Source organism: Tachyglossus aculeatus, chromosome Y4, assembly GCF_015852505.1.
Source record: "Tachyglossus aculeatus isolate mTacAcu1 chromosome Y4, mTacAcu1.pri, whole genome shotgun sequence".
Lineage (NCBI taxonomy): Eukaryota > Metazoa > Chordata > Mammalia > Monotremata > Tachyglossidae > Tachyglossus > Tachyglossus aculeatus.
The window spans coordinates 8313629-8337604 of record NC_052096.1 but is presented as its reverse complement, the minus strand read 5'-3'; the positions used below and the strand labels follow the sequence as shown (position 1 = coordinate 8337604).

The window sequence follows — 23976 nt, the reverse complement described above, 5'->3', positions numbered from 1 at the left end:
TTTCAGCGTTGGGCCTACAGGAAGTGAAAAGCATTCAAACCTCACGGCCTGTGTGAGAGAACCAACAGGACCCACACCCTCCTGTGTCCCAATCTGAGGGGTGGGAGGGTCTGGGGGTGTCCAGATCAGACCCCCAGAGGTGGCCGCCCAATTGGCTTCATGACACTCGAGGCAGAGCCGGGAACTGACGTCTCGCAAACCACATCCTGCCCTCCTCAGAATCCAGTCCTCGCGCAACTCTCTCAGAAGGCTTGTAGAAGAAATTGTGTGGGAAAGGTACTGAGGAAAAAAAAAAGAAGGAGGCTCTGGTCCCACACCAAGGAGACTGGACTCTTCTCACCCCCTCCGGCCTGCCCCGTGTTCAGCCCAAGGGCCCGCGGCGAGCGGAGCCCCCCCCCCCCCCCCTGCATTCATTCAATCATATTTATTAAGCGCTTACTGTGTGCTGAGCACTAAACTAAGCACTTGGAAAGTACAATTTGGCAACAGATGGAGACAGTCCCTACCCAACAATGGGCTCACAGTCTAGAAGGGGGAGACAGAAAACAAAACAAAACAAGTGGCCAGGGGTCAATATCATCAAAATAGATAAACAGAATTATAGATTTATACACATCATTAATAAAATAGAGTAAAAAATATGTACAAATATACACAAGTGCTGTGGAGAGGGGAAGGGGGTAGGGCAGAAGGAGGGAGTGGGCTATGGAGAGGGGAGGAAGAGCAGAGGGAAGGGGGGGCTCAGTCTGGGAAGGCCTCCTGGAGGAGGTGAGCTCTCAGTAGGGCTTTGAAGAGGGGAAGAGAGCTAGTTTGGTGGATGTGATGAAGGAGGGAGGGAGGAAGGGAGGGAATTCCTCAGAATTCAGGCCTTGTGCAACTCTCGCAGAAGCCTTGTGGAAGAAATTGGGCGGGAAAGGGAGGAAGAGCAGAGGAAAGGGGGGGGGGCTCAGTCTGGGAAGGCCTCCTGGAGGAGGTGAGCTCTCAGTAGGGCTTTGAAGAGGGGAAGAGAGCTAGTTTGGTGGATGTGATGAAGGAGGGAGGGAGGAAGGGAGGGAATTCCTCAGAATTCAGGCCTTGTGCAACTCTCTCGGAAGCCTTGTGGAAGAAATTGGGTGGGAAAGAGAGGAAGAGCAGAGGAAAGGGGGGCGCTCAGAAGCCTTGTGCAACTCTCTCAGAAGCCTTGTGGAAGAAATTGGGTGGGAAAGGGAGGAAGAACAGAGGAAAGGGGGGGGCTCAGTCTGGGAAGGCCTCCTGGAGGAGGTGAGCTCTCAGTAGTGCTTTGAAGAGGGGAAGAGAGCTAGTTTGGTGGATGTGATGAAGGAGGGAGGGAGGAAGGGAGGGAATTCCTCAGAATTCAGGCCTTGTGCAACTCTCGCAGAAGCCTTGTGGAAGAAATTGGGCGGGAAAGGGAGGAAGAGCAGAGGAAAGGGGGGGCTCAGTCTGCAAAGGCCTCCTGGAGGAGGTGAGCTCTCAGTAGGGCTTTGAAGAGGGGAAGAGAGCTAGTTTGGTGGATGTGATGAAGGAGGGAGGGAGGAAGGGAGGGAATTCCTCAGAATTCAGGCCTTGTTCAACTCTCTCAGAAGCCTTGTGGAAGAAATTGGGCGGGAAAGGTTCTGAGGAAAAAAAAGGAGGCAGCTCTAGTCCCACGCCAAGGAGACTGGGCTCTTCTCACCCCCTCTGGCCTGCCCCGTGCTCAGCCCAACGGCCCGGGGCAAGCAGAGACCCCCCCCTCAACCTCCCTCCCCCGAGCTAAGCAGAGGAGGGAAGAAGAAGGAGGAGGGGGACGAAGAGAACAACCAGATGTGAGTTCTCCATCTCTGTCTCTCCCCCCGTTTTTCTCTCCTCTCTCCCCTACTCCCCCTCCCCATGACCCAATCCCTCTGGACGCCCCCTCTTCATCCAGCCTCTCCGGGTGGTGAAAATTCAGAATTTTCACCGAATCAGTGGGCTGGATGGGAGAGTGGGGAGGGGTGGGAGAGTCAGGAGAGGGCCAAGGTGAGGAAGGCGAGGGCCCCTGCAGTCCTGCTCAGCAGGTTTTCAGAGGTAGAGGGCCCGGAAGAGCCCCCTGGGAAGATGGATGACCTGAATCAATAATAATAATAATAATAATAATGGCATTTGTTAAGTGCTTACTATGTGCAGAGCACTGTTCTGAGTGCTGGGGGTGGATACAAGGTGATCAAGTTGTCCCACGTGGGGCTCACGGTCTTAATCCCCATTTTACAGAGGAGGTAACTGAGGCTCAGAGAAGTTAAGTGACTTGCCCAAGGTCACACAGCAGACATGTGGCGGAGCTGGGATTTGAACCCATGACCTCTGACTCCAAAACCCGGGCTCTTTTCCACTGAGCCACGCTAAATCCATCAATCCATCAGTCGTAGCGATTGAGTGTTTACCGTGTGCAGGATGCTGCACTAAGGACTTAGAAAAGGGTAATATAAGACTTGGTTGACACGTTCCCTGACCAAAACGAGTTTATCAATCAATCAATCGTATTTATTGAGCGTTTACTGTGTGCACAGCATTGTACTAAGCGCATGGGAAGTACAAGTTGGCAACATATAGAGACGGTCCCTACCCAACAGTGGGCTCACAGTCTACAAGGGGGAGACAGAGAACCAAACAAAACATATTAACAAAACAAAATAAATAGAATAGAATAGAATAGCCGAGAGAGATAGACATTATACTAATAAGTAAACGATGGATGTGAACGTGAGTACTGTGGGGCTGAGGGAGGAGTGAAGAAAGGGAGCAAATCCAAGTGCAAGGGCGACACAGAAGGGAGTGGGAGAAAAGGAAAGGAGGGCTTAGTCAGGGAAGGCCTCTTGGAGGAGATGGGCCTTCGATAAGGCTTTGAAGCCGGGAAAGAGGGATCGTCTTCAGGATATGAAGAGGAAGAAGGAGAAGCCTGAAGGCCCTACCTTCCCAGAACTGTCCATTTATTAATGTCCAGCTGGTCATTAATAATAATCATCATTGTGTTAAGCACTGTACTAAGTGTGGGATAGATAGGAGGTCACCAGATCCCACATGAGGCTCACAGTCTAAGTAGGAGAGAGAATAGGGACTGAATCCCCATTCTGCAGAGAAGGGAACTGAGGCACAGAGAAGTGAAGTGACTTGCCCTAGGTCACACAGCAGACAAGCGGCAGAGTGGAGAGTAGAAACCAGGTCCTCCGACTCCCGCTAATAATAATAATAATAGGGGTGTTTGTTAAGTGCTTACTATGTGCCAGCTAAGCACTGTTCTAAGCACTGAGGCAGGTAATAATAATAATAATAATTGTGGTATCTGTTAAGTGCTTACTGTGTGCCAGGCATTGTTTTAAGTGCTGAGGCAGATAATAATAATAATAATAATAATTGTGGTACTTGTTAAGTGCTTACTGTGTGCCAAGCACTGTACTAAGCACTGGGGTGGATACAAGCAAATTGAGATGAATACAGTCCCTATCCCTCATGGGGCTATCAGTCTCAACCCCCATTTAACAGAAGAGGTAACTGAGGCCCAGAGAAGGGAAGTGACTTACCCAAGATAATCAGGTTGGACACAGTCCCTGTCCCCCATGGGATTCACAGTCTTAATCCCCATTGTACAGATGAGGGAACTGAGGCACGGAGAAGCGAAATGATTTGCCCAAGTTCACACAGCAGACAAGGGGCAGAGCTGGGATTAGAACCCAGGTCCTCTGACTCCCAGGGCGGGGCAGTTTCCACTAGACCATGCAGCTTCAATGGTTATCTTGCTTTGTCAAACTGGTTATCTATTTTTGCTCTTCTGTCATGTTATCCCTCCGAGTTATGGGTCTTCCCTACCTCCCGTAGAGCTTGACACACCAGAAACTGCCTGGGGAAGCAGCGTGGCACAGTGGAAAGAGCCCGGGCTTTGGAGTCAGAGGTCATGGGTTCAAATCCTGGCTCCACCAGTTGTCAGCTGTGTGACTTTGGGCAATTTACTTAACTTCTCTGTGCCTCAGTTCCCTCATCTGTAAAATGGGGATTAAGACTGTGAGCCCCACGTGGGACAACCTGATCACCTTGTAACCTTCCCAGCGCTTAGAACAGTACTTTGCACATAGTAAGCGCTTAATAAATGCTATTATTATTAATACACATCATAGGCAACTGCAATCTTGTGCTTTTTATAAAAGGGTTAAATAATAATTATAATAATGATAATAATAATTGTGGCATTTGTTAAGTGCTTACTATGTGCCAGGCACTGTTCTAAGCACTGGGGTGGATACAAGCAAATTAGGTTGGACACAGTCCCCGTCCCACATGGGGCTCACATTAAAGTGACATCCCTTAGGCACCCCCACCCCCTGCAGGTGTGGTATTTCTGAAACGCTTACTTTTTATTAATAGTAATTGTGGTATTTGTTAAGCGCTTACTATGTAATAATGTGTGACAAGCACAGTTCTAAGTGCTGGGGGGGATACAAGGTGAACAGGTTGTCCCACGTGGGGCTAACAGGCTTCATCCCCATTTAACAGATGAGGTAACTGAGGCCCAGAGAAGTTAGGTGACTTGCCCAAGGTCACACAGTAGACGAGTGGCAGAGCCAGGATTAGAAACCATGATCTTCTGACCCGGAGGCTCAGGTTCTAGTCACTAGGCCAAGATGCTTCCCTATTGGATCCCCATTTTCAGGATGAGGAAACTGAGGCCCAGAGCACAGAGCTGGCAAGTGGCAGCATTAGAACCCACGTCTCTTGGGGCCCTCCCCGTGCACTTTCCACTAGGCAACACTGTCTCCCCCGGGGACTGAGCTTGTAACAATAACAATAATACTAACTATGGTACTTGTTAAGCGCTCTGTGCCAAGCACTGTACTAAGCGCCGGGGTAGATACAAGTTAGGTTGGATACAGTCCCTGTCCTACACAGAGCTCCCACTCTTTATCCCTATTTTCCAGATGAGGGAACTGAGGCCCAGAGAAGTGAAGTGACTTACCCAAGGTCACACAGCAGACATGAGCAGCATGGCTTAGTGGCAGGAGCCCGGGCTTGGGAATCAGAGGTCGTGGGTTCTAAACCCGGCTCCGCCACTTGTCAGCTGTGTGACTAAGGGCAAGTCACTTAATTTATCTGTGCCTCAGTTACCTCATCAGTAAGATGGGGATCAATCAATCAATCAATCAATCGTACTTATTGAGCGCTTACTGTGTGCAGAGCACTGTACTAAGCGCTTGGGAAGTACAAGTTGGCAACATATAGAGAGAGCCCCTACCCAACAGTGGGCTCACAGTCTAAAAGGGGGAGACAGAGAACAAAACCAAACATACTAACAAAATAAAATAAATAGAATAGCTATGTACAAGTAAAATAAATAAATAAATAAATAAATAAATAGAGTAATAAATATGTACAGACATATATACATATATACAGGTGCTGTGGGGAAGGGAAGGAGGTAGGATGGAGGGGATGGAGAGGGGGACGAGGGGGAGAGGAAGGAAGGGGCTCAGTCTGGGAAGGCCTCCTGGAGGAGGTGAGCTCTCAGTAGGGCCTTGAAGGGAGGAAGAGAGCTAGCTCGGCGGATGGGCAGAGGGAGGACATTCCAGGTCCGGGGGAGGACGTGGGCCGGGGGTCGATGGCGGGACAGGCGAGAATGAGGCCTAACGGTGAGGAGCTTAGAGGCAAAGGAGAGGAGGGTGCGGGCTGGGCTGGAGAAGGAGAGAAGGGAGGTGAGGTAGGAGGGGGCGAGGTGATGGACAGCCTTGAAGCCCAGGGTGAGGAGTTTCTGCCTGATGCGCAGATTGATTGGTAGCCACTGGAAATTTTTGAGGAGGGGAGTAACATACCCAGAGCGTTTCTGGACAAAGACAATCCGGGCAGCAGCATGAAGTATGGATTGAAGTGGGGAGAGACACGAGGATGGGAGATCAGAGAGAAGGCTGATGCAGTAGTCCAGACGGGATAGAATGAGAACTTGAACGAGCAGGGTAGCGGTATGGATGGAGAGGAAAGGGCGGATCTTGGCAACATTGCGGAGCTGAGACCGGCAGGTTTTGGTGACGGCTTGGATGTGAGGGGTGAATGAGAGAGCAGAGTCGAGGAGGACACCAAGGTTGCGGGCTTGTGAGACGGGAAGGATGGTAGTGCCGTCAACAGAGATGGGAAAGTCAGGGAGAGGGCAGGGTTTGGGAGGGAAGACAAGGAGCTCAGTCTTGGACATGTTGAGTTTTAGGTGGCGGGCAGACATCAAGATGAAGCCTGAGAGCCCCACGTGGGACAACCTGATGACCTTGTATCTACCCCAGTGTTTAGAACAGTGCTTGGCACATAGTAAGCACTTAACAAATACCGTCATCATTATTATTATGTGGCGGAAGCGGGATTACAAGGCCCTTGTTAGCACCATGTTACATTAACGACAACCTCATTCGCACCTACTCCGCCCTCCCCTGCTAGTTGACTGTTCGCTCCTCTCCCCAGGTATCTCTGCTCCCTGACCCCCCTTAACAGGCCCACCCTACTCCAGCACTTAATAGTTTGTATCTCACCTGTCCCGCCATCGACCCCCGGCCCACGTCATCCCCCGGGCCTGGAATGCCCTCCCTCTGCCCATCCGCCAAGCTAGCTCTCTTCCTCCCTTCAAGGCCCTACTGAGAGCTCACCTCCTCCAGGAGGCCTTCCCAGACTGAGCCCCTTCCTTCCTCTACCCCTCATCCCCCTCTCCATCCCCCCATCTTACCTCCTTCCCTTCCCTACAGCACCTGTATATATGTATATATGTCTGTGCATATTTATTACTGTATTTATTTATTTATTTATTTTACTTGTACATATCTATTCTATTTATTTTATTTTGTTAGTATGTTTGGTTTTGTTCTCTGTCTCCCCCTTTTAGACTGTGAGCCCGCTGTTGGGTAGGGACTGTCTCTATATGTTACCAACTTGGACTTCCCAAGCGCTTAGTACAGTGCTCTGCATACAGTAAGCGCTCAATAAATACGATTGATGATGATGATGATGATGATTAGAACCCACGACCTTCCGACTCCCAGGCCCGGACTCTAGCCACTAAGGGTGCACAGAGCGGTGGAGACCACCAGGGGTCAGACTGAATCTATCCGAATCTCTGCGTCTCCTGTCTGTCACTCATATTTGTTGAGCGCTTCCTATGTGCAGAGCACTGTAATGAGCGCTTGGGAGAGCACATTATAACAATAAAACAGACACATTCCCTGCCCGCAACTAGCTTACTGTCTAGAGGGGGAGACAGACATTAATAGAAATCAATAAATGACAGATATGGGCATCAATCAATCAGCAATAAAGCAGCTCTACCTAGTGGATAGAGCCTGGGTTCTAATCCCAGCTCTTCTATTTGTTGCGTAACCTTGGGCGAGTCACTTCTCGGGGCCTTGGTTACCTCATCTGTAAAATGGGGATGAAGAACGTGAGCCCCATGTGGATCCAACCTCACCCCAGTGCTTAGTAATAATAATAATAATAATAATGTTAGTATTTGTTAAGCACTTACTATGTGCCAAGCACTGTTCTAAGTACTGGGGGAGATACAGGGTAATCAGGTTGACCCACCTGGGGCTCACAGTTTTAATCCCCATTTTACAGATGAGGTAACTGAGGCCCATTGTTGGGTAGGGACTTTATATGTTGCCAACTTGTCCTTCCCAAGCGCTTAGTACAGTGCTCTGCACACAGTAAGCACTCAATAAATACGATTGATTGAGGCACAGAAGGAGCTTGCCCTAGGTCACACAGCAGACAAGCGACAGAGGATTAGAACCCACATCCTCTGACTCCCAAGCCCGGGCTCTTTCCACTAAGCCACGTCAGTGCTTGGCATAGATTAAGTGCTTAACAAATACCACCATTATTATTAGGAAGTAAATGGTTTAACCAATGATTTTGCTATTATTAATAGTATTAGTAGTAGAAGTCATAGTAACAATAAAAAAAAAAGATCCACCTGTTCACCTCAGTACAAAGTCAAAAAAAAAAAAAAGTCTTACCAGGGAGGCTGTATCTCTCCAATCCACCAATCGATGGAATCAGTCAAGATCCTACTTAATAGTGGTAATGCCTTAACATTCACTGGCCCCCTGTGTGACCTTGGGTAAGTCACTTCATTCATTCAGTCGCATTTAATCAATCAATCGTGTTTATTGAGTGCTTACTGTGTGCAGAGCACCGTTCTAAGCGCTTGGGAAGTACAAGTTGGCAACATATAGAGACAGTCCCTACCCAACAGTGGGCTCACAGTCTAGAAGGGGGAGACAGAGAACAAAACCAAACATATTAACAAAATAAAATAAATAGAATAGATATGTACAAGTAAAATAGAGTAATAAATACGAACAAACATATATATATATATATATATATATATATATATATATATATATATATATATATGTATACTGAACCACCGTTCAGTCGATGGGCCGGCTGGGGAGAATTGGTCAGCAAGGCCGTCTCTCAGTAGCCATTTAGGCCTGCTCATGCCCTGGGTTTTCTTTTAGCCCAAGAAAAGAGGAAGCGTGGGAGGGTGGGTGGGGTCACCCCCCATCCTGTTCCCCCCTGCCAACTTTCTCCCTGCCTCCTTCATTCTCCTCAGCACGCTAGTTTGTGGTGCCCCTCATCGTGACATCATGGCAAGTCCCTCAGCAGGAGGTGTAACCCCCCCTTTCTCATTCCCCTCAGCCCGTTCAGTTGTGGTGCCCCTCTTTGTGACATTACGGCGATCCCCTCAGCATGAAGACCCCCCTCCCCCAGCCCCCTTCATTCCTCTCAGCACAATCGGATGTGGTGTCCCTCATCTTGACATTACAGCAATCCCCTGGCTACGAGGTGTGTGTCCCCCCACCACAAACTTCCCCCTCCCTCCCTGTCCCCTTCACTCCCCTCAGCATGCTCAGCTTGGTGCCCTTTATCATTAATAATAATAATAATGATGGTATTTGTTAAGCACTTACTATCAGGCTCTGTACTAAGCACTAGGGTGGATACAAGCAAATCGAGTTGGACACAGTCCCCGTCCCTTGTGGGGCTCATAGTCTCAATTCGTTTTCCAGATAAGGTAACTGAGGCCCAGAGAAGTGGAGTGACTCTCACAAGGTCACACAGCAGACAAGTGGCGGAGCCAGAGATCAGAACTCATGACCTTCTGTCTCCCAGATCTGTACTCTATCCACTAGATCATGCTGACAATCCCCCTGCCCTGGACTTTCATCCTCTGAGAGAGAGAGGGTGAGTGGGAATTTATCCCTAATTTCCAGACTGGGGAGACTAAGGCCCAGAGAGGTTCGGCGAATTGTCTGAGGTCACACAGCAGGTCGGGCAGGGCCGGGCCTCGAACCTGGGTCTCCTGACTCCCGGTTCTCTTCCTCTCTTTTCTTCCTTCCCTCCCACTGCCTCTCTCCCCGAGATGGCTTCCCCCATTGGACCGATGGAAAAATCGAGGCCAAATCGGGGTTAGCCCTAGGGTCCTTGGGCTGGGGATTGGGAAATCCGGGAAAGGGGAGAGGGAGGGAAGTTAAAGAGAAAGAAAGAGGAAACATCTCCTCCATCTTCCCTTTTGCCTGAGTTCCGAGCAGGGAAAGGGAACAGAGAGACATTAAAGGAACAGAATCCAAGATTTCCCCAAAGCGGCTCGGGGGGCTCCCCGCATTTCTCAGCTATTTCCAGCCAGGCTGGGACCCCTCAATTAATTAATCAATCAATCCACCAATTGATGCCATTTCTTGAGCGCTTACGTGTGCAGAGCACTGTAGTGAGCCTTTGGAAGAGTACGATATGACAGAGTTGGCAGACGTGCTGCCTGCCCATAATGACCTTAGAGTTTGGGGAAATAAACATGCACAAAATCTGAACCCAGAGAAAGCCCCCCAACCTCCTTCCCACCTCCCACATGCCCCCCAGCTCCTGTGTTTGGCTCCAAGTTCTGCAATTCACTAGTCTAATTGATCAGGTCCCAATTAATCAATCAATCGTACTTATTGAGTGCTTACTGTGTGCAGAGTGCTGTTCTAAGCTCTTGAGAAGGGACGAAATAACAGAGTGGGTAGACACATTCCCTGCCCACAGCGGGCTTATAGTCTAGATGGGGAGAGAGACATTAAGACTGTAAACCCGTTGTGGGCAGGGATTGTCTCTCTTTATGGCTGGATTGTACTTCCCAAGCGCTTAGTACAGTGCTCTGCACACAGTAAGTGCTCAATAAATGTGATCGAATTAATGAATGAGTAAAAGAAATACATAACTTTTGGAGGAAAATACTGTATCATAACTTGTACTTCCCAAGCGCTTAGTACAGTGCTCTGCACACAGTCAGCACTCAATAAATACGATTGAATGAATGAATGCCCATATTGAGCTTACCATCTAGAGGGGGAGAGAGACATTAATAGAAATAAACAAATTAAGGTTACACCTGTAAAGTTCCACCACTCCATCCTCCTGAAGAGGAAAAGGAAGAGCGGAGAGGAGGACTAATCTGTCTATCAATCAATCAATCGTAATAATAATGATGATGATGGTATTTGTTCAGCGCTTACTATGTGCCCAGCACTGTTCTAAGTGTGGAGGTAGATACAAGACATTCAGGTTGTCCCACATGGGGATCACAGTCTGCATCCCCATTTTAATTGAGGTAACTGAGGCACAGAGAAGTGAAGTGACTTGCCCAAAGTCACACTGCTGACAAGTGGTGGAGCTGCAATTAGAACCCACGACCTCTGACTCCTAAGACCGTGCTCTTTCCACTAAGCCATGCTGCTTCTCACATTTACTGTATTTACTGAACACTTTGGGAGAGGACTTCCAATCTTGCAGTGAGGAGAGACGTAGTACGGAAACATGGTCTATTTTTATATGGTTCTTGTTCAACGCTCCCTACATGCCAGGCACTGTACTAAGCGCAGGGGTAGCTAATCAGGTTGGACACAATCTCTGCTCCACCTGGGCCTCACCATCTAGGTTGAGGAAACTGAGGCACAGAGAATAATAGTGAATAATAATAATAATAATGGCATTTATTAAGCACTTACTATGTGCAAAGCACTGTTCTAAGTGCTGGGGAGGTTACAAGGTTATCAGGTTGTCCCTCATGGGGCTTACAGTCTCAATTCCCATTTTACAGATGGGGCAACTGAGGCACAGAGAAGTGAAGTGACTTGCCCAAGACCACTCAGCAGGCAAGTGGCAGAGGTGGGATTAGAACTCAAGTTCTCAGACTCACAGGCCCGGGCTCTTTCCATTAGGCCTCGCTGACTAATGTGTTGATTGACCGATTCCTCAAGATTGTAAGCTCATTGTGGGCAGGGAGCATATCTGCCAACTCTGTTTTATTGTACTCTGTCAAGTGCCCAATACAGTGCTCTGCACACGGTAAGCGCTCAATAAATACCATTGATTGATTGCGCGTGAACCTCCTCCCCTCTCGAGCATAAAGAGGCAACGAGCATTGCATACTCAGTGCTGAGAAACAGCGTGGCTCGGCGGAAAGGGCACGGGCTTGAGTCAGAGGTCATGGGTTTGAATCCCGGCTCTGCCAATTGTCAGCTGTGTGACTTTGGGCCAGTCCCTTAACTTCTCTGTGCCTCAGTTATCTCATCTGTAAAATGGGGATTAAGACTGTGAGCCCCCTGTGGGACCACCTGATCATCTTGTAACCTCCCCAGCGCTTAGAACAGTGCTGTGCACATAGTAAGTGCTTAATAAATGCCATTATTATTATTATTATTGCATATGGCTGATAGATCCTAATTTCTCCCCTCTCCTCACCCTCCTAAACTTTTCTCCCCTACCACCCCCACCTCCCATCCTACCCACCGTTTCTCATTCATTCACTCAATAGTATTTATCGAGTGCATAGTGTGCGCACAGCACTGTACTTAGCGCTTGGGAGAGCACAATATAACAATAAACAGACACGTTCCCTGCCCGCAACGAGTTTACGGTCCAGAGGGAGACAGACATGAATATGAATAAATAAATTAGAGAGGGAGACAGACATCGATATAGATAGATAAATAAATTACAGATAGCATTTAGTGTGTGAAATAAATCTCTGTAACACTCGTTTTTCACTTCTCCAAGAGGAATTTGCTTTCGGAATTCACAATTCATAATGAGAATAGATAAGATATACAAGATATTTGGTATAAGGGAAAAGAAACCGTGGTTTCTGAGCCCCAGCGACGCAAAGTGTAGATATCTAAAATACCTGGGATTCGTTTTCATATCCTCTTGACGTTTTCACTTCCTGTTGGCTTGAATCTGTTGCCGTCAATCAGTCATCATATTTATCGAGCGCTTACTGTGCGCCGAGCACTGTCCTAGGCGCTCGGGAAAGGGCAATATAGAAATGGACCAGAGCTGGTGAACACGTTTCCTGCCCACAACTAGCTTACAATCTGTTCAAGGATCCCTGTCAATCCAGGGATCAGTAAGGGAATTATCATCATCATCCATGGGGTTTACTGAGCGCTTACTATGTGCCAGAGCACTATACTAAGCGTCGGAACAGTTGGTAGAGAAGCAGCGTGGATATGGCACAGCCTTGGGAGTTGGAAGGACCTGGGCTCTAGTCCCTGCTCTGCCACTTGTCTGCTGAGTGACCTTGGCCAAGTCACTTCCCTTCTGGGCCTCAGTTCCCTCATCTGTAAAATGGGGATGAAGACTGTGAGCCCCATGTGGCACAGGGACTGTGTCTAACCTGATTAGCTTAGATCTACCCCAGCGTTTAGAACAGTGCCTGGCACGTAGTAAGAGGTCTGTTTATTGTTGTATTCTAGTCTTCCAAGAGCTTAGTACAGTGCCCTGCACATGGTAAGTGCTCAATAAATATGATTGAATGAATGAATAAATACTATTAAAAAAGGTTCCCTGCCCACAGCGAGCTTACAGTCTAGAGGAAGTTCAAGATATAATCAATCAATGGAGTTTACTGAGTGCTTATTGTGTGCAGAGCACTGTACTAAGCACTTGGGAGGCAGACACGTTCCCTGCCCACAGCAAATTTACAGTCTACTCAAGGATCCCTATGGTCTAGTGGACAGACCCCCGAGCCTGGGAGTCCACAAGGTCATGGGTTCAAATCCCCACTCCGCCAATTTTCTGCTGGGTGACCTTGGGCAAGTCATTTCCCTTCTTTGTGCCTCAGTTACCTCCACTGTAAAATGGGGCTTGAGACTGTGAACCCTCCGTGGGACAGGGACTGTGTCCAACCCAGTTGGCTTGTATCCACCTGTCATCCGTCATCCAGGGAGACAGGTTCGTTCAGTAATCGGCGTGGCGAGACGAGGGCGGGTGGGGGGCAGAAAGCCTGAGTTTTATGTAAAATTTATTCCGCGAGGCCAATTGAATTATGTAATTTTTTAGGCGCAGTGGATTGAACTTCCCTCTCAGGAAAAATGTAATCAATTAGTAATATTAGAGCTTCCCTAACGGGAGGAACCACATATACAGTACTCATCATCATCATCATCATCATCATCATCAATCGTATTTATTGAGCGCTTACTGTGTGCAGAGCACTGTACTAAGTGCTTGGGAAGTACAAATTGGCAACATATAGAGACAGTCCCTGCCCAACAGTGGGCTCACAGTCTAAAAGGGGGAGACAGAGAACAAAACCAAACATACTAACAAAATAAAATAAATAGAATAGATATGTACAAGTAAATAAATAAATAGAGTAATAAATATGTACAAACATATATACATACATACAGGTGCTGTGGGGAAGGGAAGGAGGTAAGATGGGGGGATGGAGAGGGGGATGAGGGGGAGAGGAGGGAAGGGGCTCAGTATGATTGATCATCATCATCAATCATAGTTATTGAGCGCTTACTGTGTGCAGAGCACTGTACTAAGTGCTTGGGAAGTACAAGTTGGCAACATATAGAGACAGTCCCTACCCAACAGTGGGCTCGTGGCAGAACCCCCAGGTCCCACCCAAGCAGAATTCCCTTACAGTTTGCACTCACGCGCACTTCCCACTCAGGAGGAATCCACTTGAGTTATACACCCATGGTGGAAGCCCCTAGCTCCCATCCATGAGGATTTTCCATTTGGGAGGAATCCATTCATTTCGTTACATACTCATGGTGAAGCACCTGGCTTCCAGCCCCATGAACATCCAGTGGGATGGGACACTTCCCAATCCCAGGGCTCCTCACTTGGTGCAGGCAGAGCCGGCCTCCGCTGCAAGTCTCCATCCTCTGCCTAGAAGTCCAGAGGCCGCAGGGATTTTTCACCGGTGCTCCTATGCCGTTCCAGCTTCCGGCCTCAGTTTACCCAATCTCTGCCCTCTCCCTCTTCCATACCTAATTGGATTGGCACGGGGGCGAGGGACACCTTCTGTATTCCCAGCTTGGGCTGTCAATCTAGCAGTTTCGGCTGTGGGAGCGGTATCCCACCTTCACTTCCAAGTTCCGTCTCCCGGCTCAGGTGGCCATGAGACAGCATCTGACCTTGAGATGCCTGGCACCCAAGGGTCTCCTTGGGACACCACCCCAGCGCTCAGTACAGTGCCTGGCACATAGTAAGCGCTTAACGGACATCACAATTATTATTAAGTACCATATTTTTATTATTAATATTATTAAAGACCCCCACCACTTTCAGTGCAGTGCTGTATAGGAAGCAGTCTCCGAGAACGAGCGTAATACCCGAAAGCCCTTGATTTTGAAAGCATTTCAGTAACCATCTAAAAAAAGCTTCTCTAAATTTCCCACCTTTCGCAACTTCAGTTTTAACTAGAACAGTAATAATAATAATAATAACTCTGGTATTCGTTTCGCTTACTATGTGCCAGGCACTGTGCTAAGTGTTGGGGTTAGATAGAAGGTAATTGGGTTGGCCACAGTCCCTGTCCCACATTGGGTTCTAGGTCTTAATGCCCATTTTAAAGATGAGGTCACTGAGCCCAGAGAATAATAATAATAATGATGGCAATTATTAAGTGCTTACTGTTGTCTACCAGCGAACTTGGCATGACTGACTCCATCTTGTGCATACCAACAGTAACCCTTTATTTTGTGCAGACGGAAAGCACTCCAGTGTGTATAAAGTAACATTAACCAAAGTGGCTCTTCTCTGTCTGGAATGTCCCCATCCTGTGTTGACCATTATCTCCTGATAACATTTTGTAAACAGGGATTTTAACACTAACCAAACCATGACAAACAAACGGTTGTACTTTAACTTAGGATCTAGGAATTCCAAGGCCTCACGTGCAGCATTACTCGGGAATCCTTTGTGTAGCTTGGATTTGAAACCAAATAAAAGAGGAAGAAGCCGCTGGGATCGGGGCTGCTTGCCACTCGTACCTCTCTCGGAAGGTGAACGGGCAAGTAGTCAACTTTCCTTCTTTACTACTCTATCTAAACTCATGTCTCCGAGTCATTTTTCCTATCTGCGTCACCACCTTGGGTTCTCGAACCCTGCAGCCGATTTACACCGGTTAACCTATTTGCACCCTACTTGTCAATAACACTATGTGCAAAGCACTGTTCTAAACGCTGAGGGAGATACAAGGTGATCAGGTTGTCCCACGGGGGCCTCACAGTCTTCATCCCCATTTTACAGATGAGGGAACTGAGGCCCAGAGAAGTGAAGTGACTTGCCCCAGTCACACAGCTGACAAGTGGTGGAGCCGGGATTTGAACCCATGACCTCCGACCCCAACGCCCGGGCTCTTTCCCCTGAGCCACGCTGCTTCTCCGAAGTGAAGTGACTTGCCAAAGGTCACACAGCTGGCAAGGGAAGGAGGCGGGATTAGAACCCAGGTCCTTCTGACTCCCAGGTTGGGGCAGTATGCACTAAGCCACCCTATTTCTCCTAACTAGAACAGTCTATCCATGCACCAAGGAGTATGCCGATTATCTATCAATCAATCAATCAATCAATGGTATTTATTGAGCGCTTCCTGAGTGCTGGGCACTGTATAAGCGCTTGTACAATATGACAGATGGTAGATAACAGAGCTGGTAGACACGTTCCCTCCCACAACGAGCTCACAGTCTAGATGTGGGGGAATTGTGGGTTTTTTTTTTTTAAGTAAAGCCCATTTTGCCGATTTTTTCAGGGACTTTAGAATTTTTAAGGGGCTTTGAGCAAAAAGGAAACAAGAGTCCGAGGAGGAAAATGAAAACTAGAACTGGAAGTTCTTTTTCATCACAAGGTCAGCTCCTAATGTGGGGGGGGGGGGATTTATATTTTATCATATTATAATTATGACTGGAGCACTGTTAAATCCTGAAAGCAGGATTTCCCCAGGAGGTAATAATGCAAAGACCAGTATTAAATATAGATATATTCTGAAAATAAAAACAAAAGAGCCCCTGACCCACATGGATTTCACAGTCTTAATCCCCATTTCACAGATGAGGTCACTGAGGCCCAGAAAAGTGACGTGACTTGGCCAAGGTCACGCAGCAGACTTGTGGCTGAGCTGGGATTAGAACCCAGGTCCTACTGACTCCCAAGCCCGGGCTCTCTCTGCTAGGCAACACTGCTTCCCCGTCATTTTTGTACAAATGCCTGAACAAGTTGTTAATACCTTTTTTTTTTTTGATGGTCAAGCACTGTTCTAAGGGCTGGGGAGGAAACAAGCTAATCAGGTTGGACACAATCCCCGTCCCACACGGGATGCTCAATCTTCATCCCCATTTTATGGATGAGGGAACTGAGGCCCAGTGAAGTGACTCGCCAAGGACCCAGCAGACACGCGGCAGAGCCAGGATTAAAAAGCATCATATAATAATAGCTGTATTTGTTAAATGCCTACTATGTGCCAAGCACTGCGCTAAGCGGCGGTGTGGACACGAGAGAAGCAGCATCTAGTAGCGAACAGAGCATAGACCTGGGCGTCAGAAGGTCATGGGTTCTAATCCCAGCTCTGCCGCTTGTCTGCTGTGTGACCTGAGGCAAGTCACTTCACTTCTATGGGCCTCAGCGACCTCATCTGGAAAATGGGGATTGAGACTGTGAGCCCCATGTGGGACAGGGACTGTGGCTTGTATCCACCCCAGTGCTTAGGACAGTACCTGGCACATAGTAAGTGCTTAACAAATACCGTTATTATTATTTCAAGACAAGGGGGTGCCAGTTGGGGCTCACAGCCTAAGAATCAATCAATCGTATTTATTGAGCGCTTACTGTGTGCAGAGCACTGTACTAAGCGCTTGGGAAGTACAAGTTGGCAACACATAGAGACAGTCCCTACCCAACAGTGCGCTCACAGTCTACAAGGAGGGGAAACGGGGATTGAATCCCCATTTTATGGAAGAGGTCGAAGTAGATATCGCTCTGACTTGCTCCTTTATTTCACCGCCCTCCCAACCCCGAGACACATACCTATCTGAGCCATGTGACTTTGGGCAAGTCGCCTCACTTCTCTGTGCCTCAGTTCCCTCCTCTGGAAAATGGGGATGAAGACTGTGAGCCCCACGTGGGACAACCTGATACCCGCGCCAGCGCTTAGAACAGTGCTTGGCACGTAGTAAGCACTTCGCAAATACCATCGTCATCATTATTTATTTATAATAATAATAATGTTGGCATTTGTTAAGCACTTACTATGTGCAAAGCACTGTTCCAAGCGCTGGGGGGGATACAAAGTGATCAGGTTGTCCCATGTGGGGTTCACAGTCTTAATCCCCACTTTACAGATGAGGTAACTGAGGCTCAGAGAACTTAAGTGACTTGCCCAAGGTCACACAGCAGACATGTGGCGGAGCCGGGATTCGAACCCATGACCTCTGACTCCAAAGCCTGGGCTCTTTCCACTGAGCCACGCTGCTTCTCTTATTTATATTAATGTCTGTCTCCCCCTCACTCTAGACTGTAAGTTCATTGTGGGCAGGGAACGTGTCTATGACTCTGTACTCTCCCAAATGCTTAGTGTCTTGTGCATGGTAAGTGCTCAGAAAGTGTGACTCTCCCAGACGCTTAGTACAGTGCCTGGCATGCGGTAAGCGTTCGATATTTAGACTGTGAGCCCACTGTTGGGTAGGGACTCATCAATCGTATTTATTGAGCGCTTACTATGTGCAGAGCACTGTACTAAGCGCTCAATAGGGACTGTCTATAGGGACTGTCTCTATATGTTGCCAACTTGTACTTCCCAAGCGCTTAGTACAGTGCTCTGCACACAGTAAGCGCTCAATAAATACGATTGATGATGATGATGTGTGACTGAGTGAATGAATGGAAACTCCATGAGCAGATGCCTCTAATTGTGGTGACTCACACTCAGATTTCTCAGGACTTCCCCCTTTTAAAACCAGATGGGGTCAGATGAGTTCTCAGAGAACGTCTACTACTACCTGAGCCGCAGAGAGCCTCGGTTGGCCCTGCGAGCACGTGTGCTGAACGTCCTTTTGTTGCAGGGCCCTGTGCTGAGCGCCCCGACCGCGGGGAGGACCATGGGGAGAGCGGGCCTGTGGATCCTGGTCCTCCTCTGCCTGGAGACAAGTAAGCCGACCGACCTATCGCTGGTACTTATTGAGCGCTGACTGCGTGCAGAGCACTGGACTGAACGTTTGGCAGAGGACGATGCAAAAAAAAAGGACACAACGAGCTTTCAGTTTAGAGATGAGCTTAGTCCGAAGGCTAAATTGGGGTGTCGGAAGCCAGGGAGGGATACGTTAGCGGCAATGGATTGTCGCTCATACATGTACTTCCCAAGCGCTAACTTGTACTTCCCAAGCGCTTAGTACAGTGCTCTGCACACAGTAAGCACTCAATAAATACGATTGATGATGATGATGGATTGTCGGGGGATGGGGAAGGCCCCCCTGCCTGGTTTGGCAGTATTGACCTGGGAGTAATTGGCAGAGTTTGGATGTCTTATTCATTCAATCATATTTATTATTTGCTGTGGCCAGGGCACTGTACTAAGCGCTTGGAAAGGGCAATTCAGCAATAAAGCGAGGCAATCCCTACCCAACAACGGGCTCACAGTCTAGTCTTAGATTACCAAAACCAGGTCTAGACAGATTGGCAGCTCCAATCTGGGTGGAATGGGAACGAAAAGCAAGGTGGTCTAGTGGAGAAAGCCCAGGCTTGGGAGGCAGAGCACTTGGGTTCTAATCCCAGCTCTCCCAAATGTCTGCTGTGTGACCTCGGGCAAGTCACTTAACTTCTCTGTGACTCAGTTACCTCCTCTGGGAAAAGGTGATTAAGACTGTGAGCCCCATGTGGGACTCACTGTCCAACCTGATTACCACATATCTACCCCAGAGCTTAGAACAGTGCTTGGCGCATAGTACAGGCTTAACAAATACCACGATTACTGTTATTATTATTATTATTCATTCATTCATTCAATCATATTTATTGAGTGCTTACTGTGTGCAGAGCACTGTACTAATCACTTTATTTATTTATCTTACATGTACATATCTATTCTATTTATTTTATTTTGTTAGTATGTTTGGTTTTGTTCTCTGTCTCCCCCTTCTAGACTGTGAGCCCGCTGTTGGGTAGGGACTGTCTCTATATGTTGCCGACTTGTACTTCCCAAGTGCTTAGTACAGTGCTCTGCACACAGTAAGCGCTCAATAAATACGATTGATTGATTGGGAAGTACAAATTGGCAACATATAGAGATGGTCCCTACCCAACAACGGGCTCGCAGTCTAGAAGGGGGAGACAGACAACATAACAAAACAAGTAGACAGGTGTCAATACCATCAGAATAAATAGAATTATAGCTATATACACATCATTACTAAAATAGAGTAATAAATATGTACAAATATATACACGTGCTGTGGGGAGGGGAAGGGGGAGAGTGAGTGAGGGAGGAGATTATTATCTCAGTCCCACCACTTGTCTCTTGGGTGACCGTGGGCAAGTCACTTCACTGTTCTATGCCTCAGTTTCTTCATCTGCAAAATGGAGATTAAGACTGTGAGTCCCATGCGGGACGGGGACCGTGTCCAACCCGATTAGCTTGTATCTACCCCAGCACTTAGTCCAGTGCCTGGCACATAGTAAGTGGTTAATAAATAATCAAAATGATGGTTCTTGTTAAGCGCTTACTATGTGCCAAGCACTGTTCTAAGCACTGGGGTAGATACAAGTTAATCAGGTTGGACACGGTCCCTTTCTCTCATGGGGTTCACGCTCTTAATCCCCATTTTTTTTTACAGATGAGGTAATTGAGGCCCAGAGAATTGATGTGACTTGCTCGGGGTCACACAGCAGACAAGTGGAGGAGCCAGGATTAGAACCCATGACCTTCTGACTCCCAGGACCAGGCTGTATCCATTACACCACGCTGCTTCCCATAAATAGCACACTTATTATTGCTAGCGTCGGTCATGAGGGACGTGGGGTGGTGGGTTGGGGGGAATGGGGCGGTGGAGGGCTCGGAAGGGCTGGAACTTGCGGTGTTTTAGCCGAGGGGGACATGACTCTAGTGCAAGGAAAGGTGAAGTCTCCAAGCAGTGAGGCCTAGTGGCTAGAGCCCGGGCCTGGGAATCAGAGGACCTGGGTTCTAATCCCACCTCCACCAACTGCCTGCTGAATGATCTTGAGCAAGTCACTCCACTTCTCTGTGCCTCAGTTGCCTCAACTGTAAAAAGGAGGTGAAGACTGTAGGCCCCATGTGGGACAGGGACTGTGTCCAACCTGATTAGCTTGGATAATAATAATGAGGATTTTTGTTAAGCGCTTACTATGTGCCAAGCAGTGCTCTAGGAGCTGGGGGAGTACAAAGTAATCAGGTTGTCCCACGGGGGGCCCACAGTCTTAATCCCCATTTTACAGATGAGGTCACTGAGGCCCAGAGAAGGGAAGTGGCTTGCCCAAAGTCACACAGCTGACAATTGACGGAGCCGGGATTTGAACTCATGACCTCTGACTCCCCAGCCCATGCTCGTTCCACTGAGCCACGCTGCCAGTGCTTAGTACAGTGCCTGGAACATAGTAAGCGCTTAATCAATCAATCAATCGTATTTATTGAGCGCTTACTGTGTGCAGAGCACTGTACTAAGCGCTTGGGAAGTACAATCCCAGTCCCACTTTTGGCTCACAATCCCTCCTCTGCAAGTTGCCTGGTGTGTGATTGTGGGCAAGTCACCCGGGAAAGCAGCATGGCATAGCGGCTAGAGCACGGGCCTGGGAGTCACAAAGTCATGGGTTCTAATCCTGACTCATTCATTCATTCATTCAATCGTATGTATTGAGCACTTACTGTGTGCCAAGCACTGTACTGAGCGCTTGGGAAGTACAAGTCGGCAACATCTAGAGACGGTCCCTACCCAACAGCGGGCTAACAGTCTAGAAGGGGGAGACAGACAACAAAACAAAACATATTAACGAAATAAAATAAATAGAATAAATATGTACAAATAAAATAAATAGAGTAATAAATACGTACAAACATATATAAATATATACAGGTGCTATGGGGAGGGGAAGGAGGTAAGGCGGGGGGGATGGCCCTCCAGGAGGCCTTCCCAGACTGAGCCCCTTCCTTCCTCTCCCCCTCGTCCCCCTCTCCATCCCCCCATCTTACCTCCTTCCCTTCCCCACAGCATCTGTATATATGTATATATGTTTGTACATATTTATTTATTTACTTTACCTGTACATATCTATTCTATTTATTTTATTTTGTTAGTATGTTTGGTTTCGTTCTCTGTCTCCCCCTTTTAGACTGTGAGCTCATTGTTGGATAGGGACTGTCTCTATATGTTGCCAACTTGTACTTCCCAAGTGCTTAGTACAGTGCTCTGCACACAGTAAGCGCTCAATATATACGATTGAATGAATGAATGTATATATATGTTTGTACATAATTATTACTCTATTTATTTATTTATTTTACTTGTACATATCTATTCTATTGATTTTATTTTGTTAGTATGTTTGGTTCTGTTCTCTGTCTCCCCCTTCTAGACTGTGAGCCCACTGTTGGGTAGGGACTGTCTCTATATGTAGCCAATTTGTACTTCCCAAGCGCTTAGTACAGTGCTCTGCACACAGTAAGCACTCAATGAATACGATTGATTGATTGATTGATGGGGAGGGGGAGGAGGGGGAGAGGAAAGAGGGGGTTCAGTCTGGCTCAACTTGTCTGCTGTGTGGCCTTGGGCAAGTCAGATGGGTCTGGGCAGCATGGCTCAGTGGCAAGAGCCCGGTTTTGGAAGTCAGAGGATGTGGGTTCTAATCCTGGCTCCGCCACTTGTCTGCCCTGTGACCTAGGGCAAGCCGCTTAGCTTCTCTGTGCCTCAGTTCCCTCATCTGTAGAATGGGGATTACGACTGTGAGCCCCATGTGGGACAACCTGATTACCCTGTATCTACCCCAGTGCTTAGAACAGTGCTCGGCATATAGTAAGTGCTTAACAAATACCATCATTATTATTTCACTTCTCTGGGCCTCAGTTACCTCATCGGCAAAATGGGGATTAAGACTGTGAGCTCCATCTGGGACAGGGACTGTATCCAGCCCAATTTGTTTGTATCCACCCCAGCACTTAGTACAGTAAGTGCTTAACAAATATTATTATTATTATTATTAATATTAATTAGCTTCTTGGGCCTCAGTTCCTTCACCTGTAAAATGGGGATTCAATAATAATAATAATAATAGCATTTATTAAGTGCTTATTATGTGCAAAGCACTGTTCTAAGCGCTGGGGAGGTTACAAGGTGATCAGGTTGTCCCACAGTGGGCTCACAGTTTTTATCCCCATTTTACAGATGAGGTCACTGAGGCGCAGAGAAGTTAAGTGACTTGCCCAAAGTCACACAGCTGACAACTGGTGGAGCCGGGATTTGAACCCATACACCTTCTCTCTCCTACTTAGACCACAAGCTCCTTGTAAGCAGGGACTGTATCCAACTAACTGATCTGGTATCTACTCCAGTGCTGAGTACAGCGCTTGGCACATAGCGAGCGCCTAGAAGATACCACCATTATGAAGAATAAAGGAGAGCAGGGATCAAACGTCCATTCCTCAGATGAGGAAACTGAGGCCCAGAGAGGACAAAGTCATTCAATCGTATTTAGTGAGTGCTTACTTTGTACAGCAACCTGTACTAATGACCGGTCCAGGGTCACCCGGAAGGCCAGTGACTGAGCCGGGCCTTCTGACTCGCGGGCCCCGGCTCTTTCTGCTGGGCCCTGGGGGGAACCCCGAGATTTCCACTCTTATTCCAGAGTGGGCTCCCCAGATCAGGCGTGAGCGTGGGGGGCTGGCCACGAGGCGTGTGTGGGAGGGATGGGAAAGACATTGGAGGGGCTTCTTGGGGGAGAAGGGAGGGAAGGAGATGCCGGGCAGGGAACAGGAAAAAGGGGGTGACCACGAAGGGGGTGGTGGAAAGGCGTGGGGATGGAAAAGTGGAGGCAGGGTGGGAAGGGGGGGTTTCACAGTTTGCAGGGGGCCTCTCGGAAAGGCCTCTCTGCTTTCTCGGTGACTTCTGGAAGGCTCCGAACTGTTCTAGCAAGGTGTCGCTGCAAGAATTAGACGTGACGAAAGCCACATCCTTCCACACCCGGGGTCCCAAGTAGGGGCTGAGTGTAAGACCCCCCCGCCACTACCCACACGCCGATGATGGAAAGAGCTCTCCCCCTCACAGCCCACCTAGCCAGGTCAGGTGACAGGATGCGGCGAGCCCCACTACCTGCATAACGGTAGTGATGGTATTTGTTAAGCGCTTACTATGTGCCAGGTGCCGTACTGAGCACTGGGGTGGATACAGGCAAGTTGGGTTGGATAATAATAATAATAATAATAATAATAATGGCGGTATTTGTTAAGCGCTTACTGTGTGCTTAGCACTGTTCTAAGCGCTGGGGGGATACAAGGTGATCAGGTTGTCCCACGGGGGGGCTCACAGTCTTAATCCCCATTTTCCAGACGAGGTAACTGAGGCCCAGAGAAGTTAAGTGACTTGCCCAAGGTCACACAACTGACAAGTGACTGAGCCGGGATTCGAACCCATGACCTCTGACTCCCAAGCCCACACTCTTTCC

The 23976-nt window shown here is 48.1% G+C and overlaps 1 protein-coding gene across 1 annotated transcript in view; it reads left to right on the top strand.

Annotated features, from left to right (window-relative positions):
- The window catches only part of LOC119946962 (SLAM family member 5-like), a 40553-nt gene that overhangs the window by 234 nt on the left and 16343 nt on the right, over positions 1-23976 (top strand). Inside the window, exons 2-6 of the mRNA XM_038768442.1 lie at positions 220-276; positions 1698-1802; positions 8730-8826; positions 11238-11279; positions 18273-18459. Coding sequence (XP_038624370.1) covers positions 220-276; positions 1698-1802; positions 8730-8826; positions 11238-11279; positions 18273-18459 — 488 coding nt within the window. The remainder of the gene's footprint in view (positions 1-219; positions 277-1697; positions 1803-8729; positions 8827-11237; positions 11280-18272; positions 18460-23976) is intronic.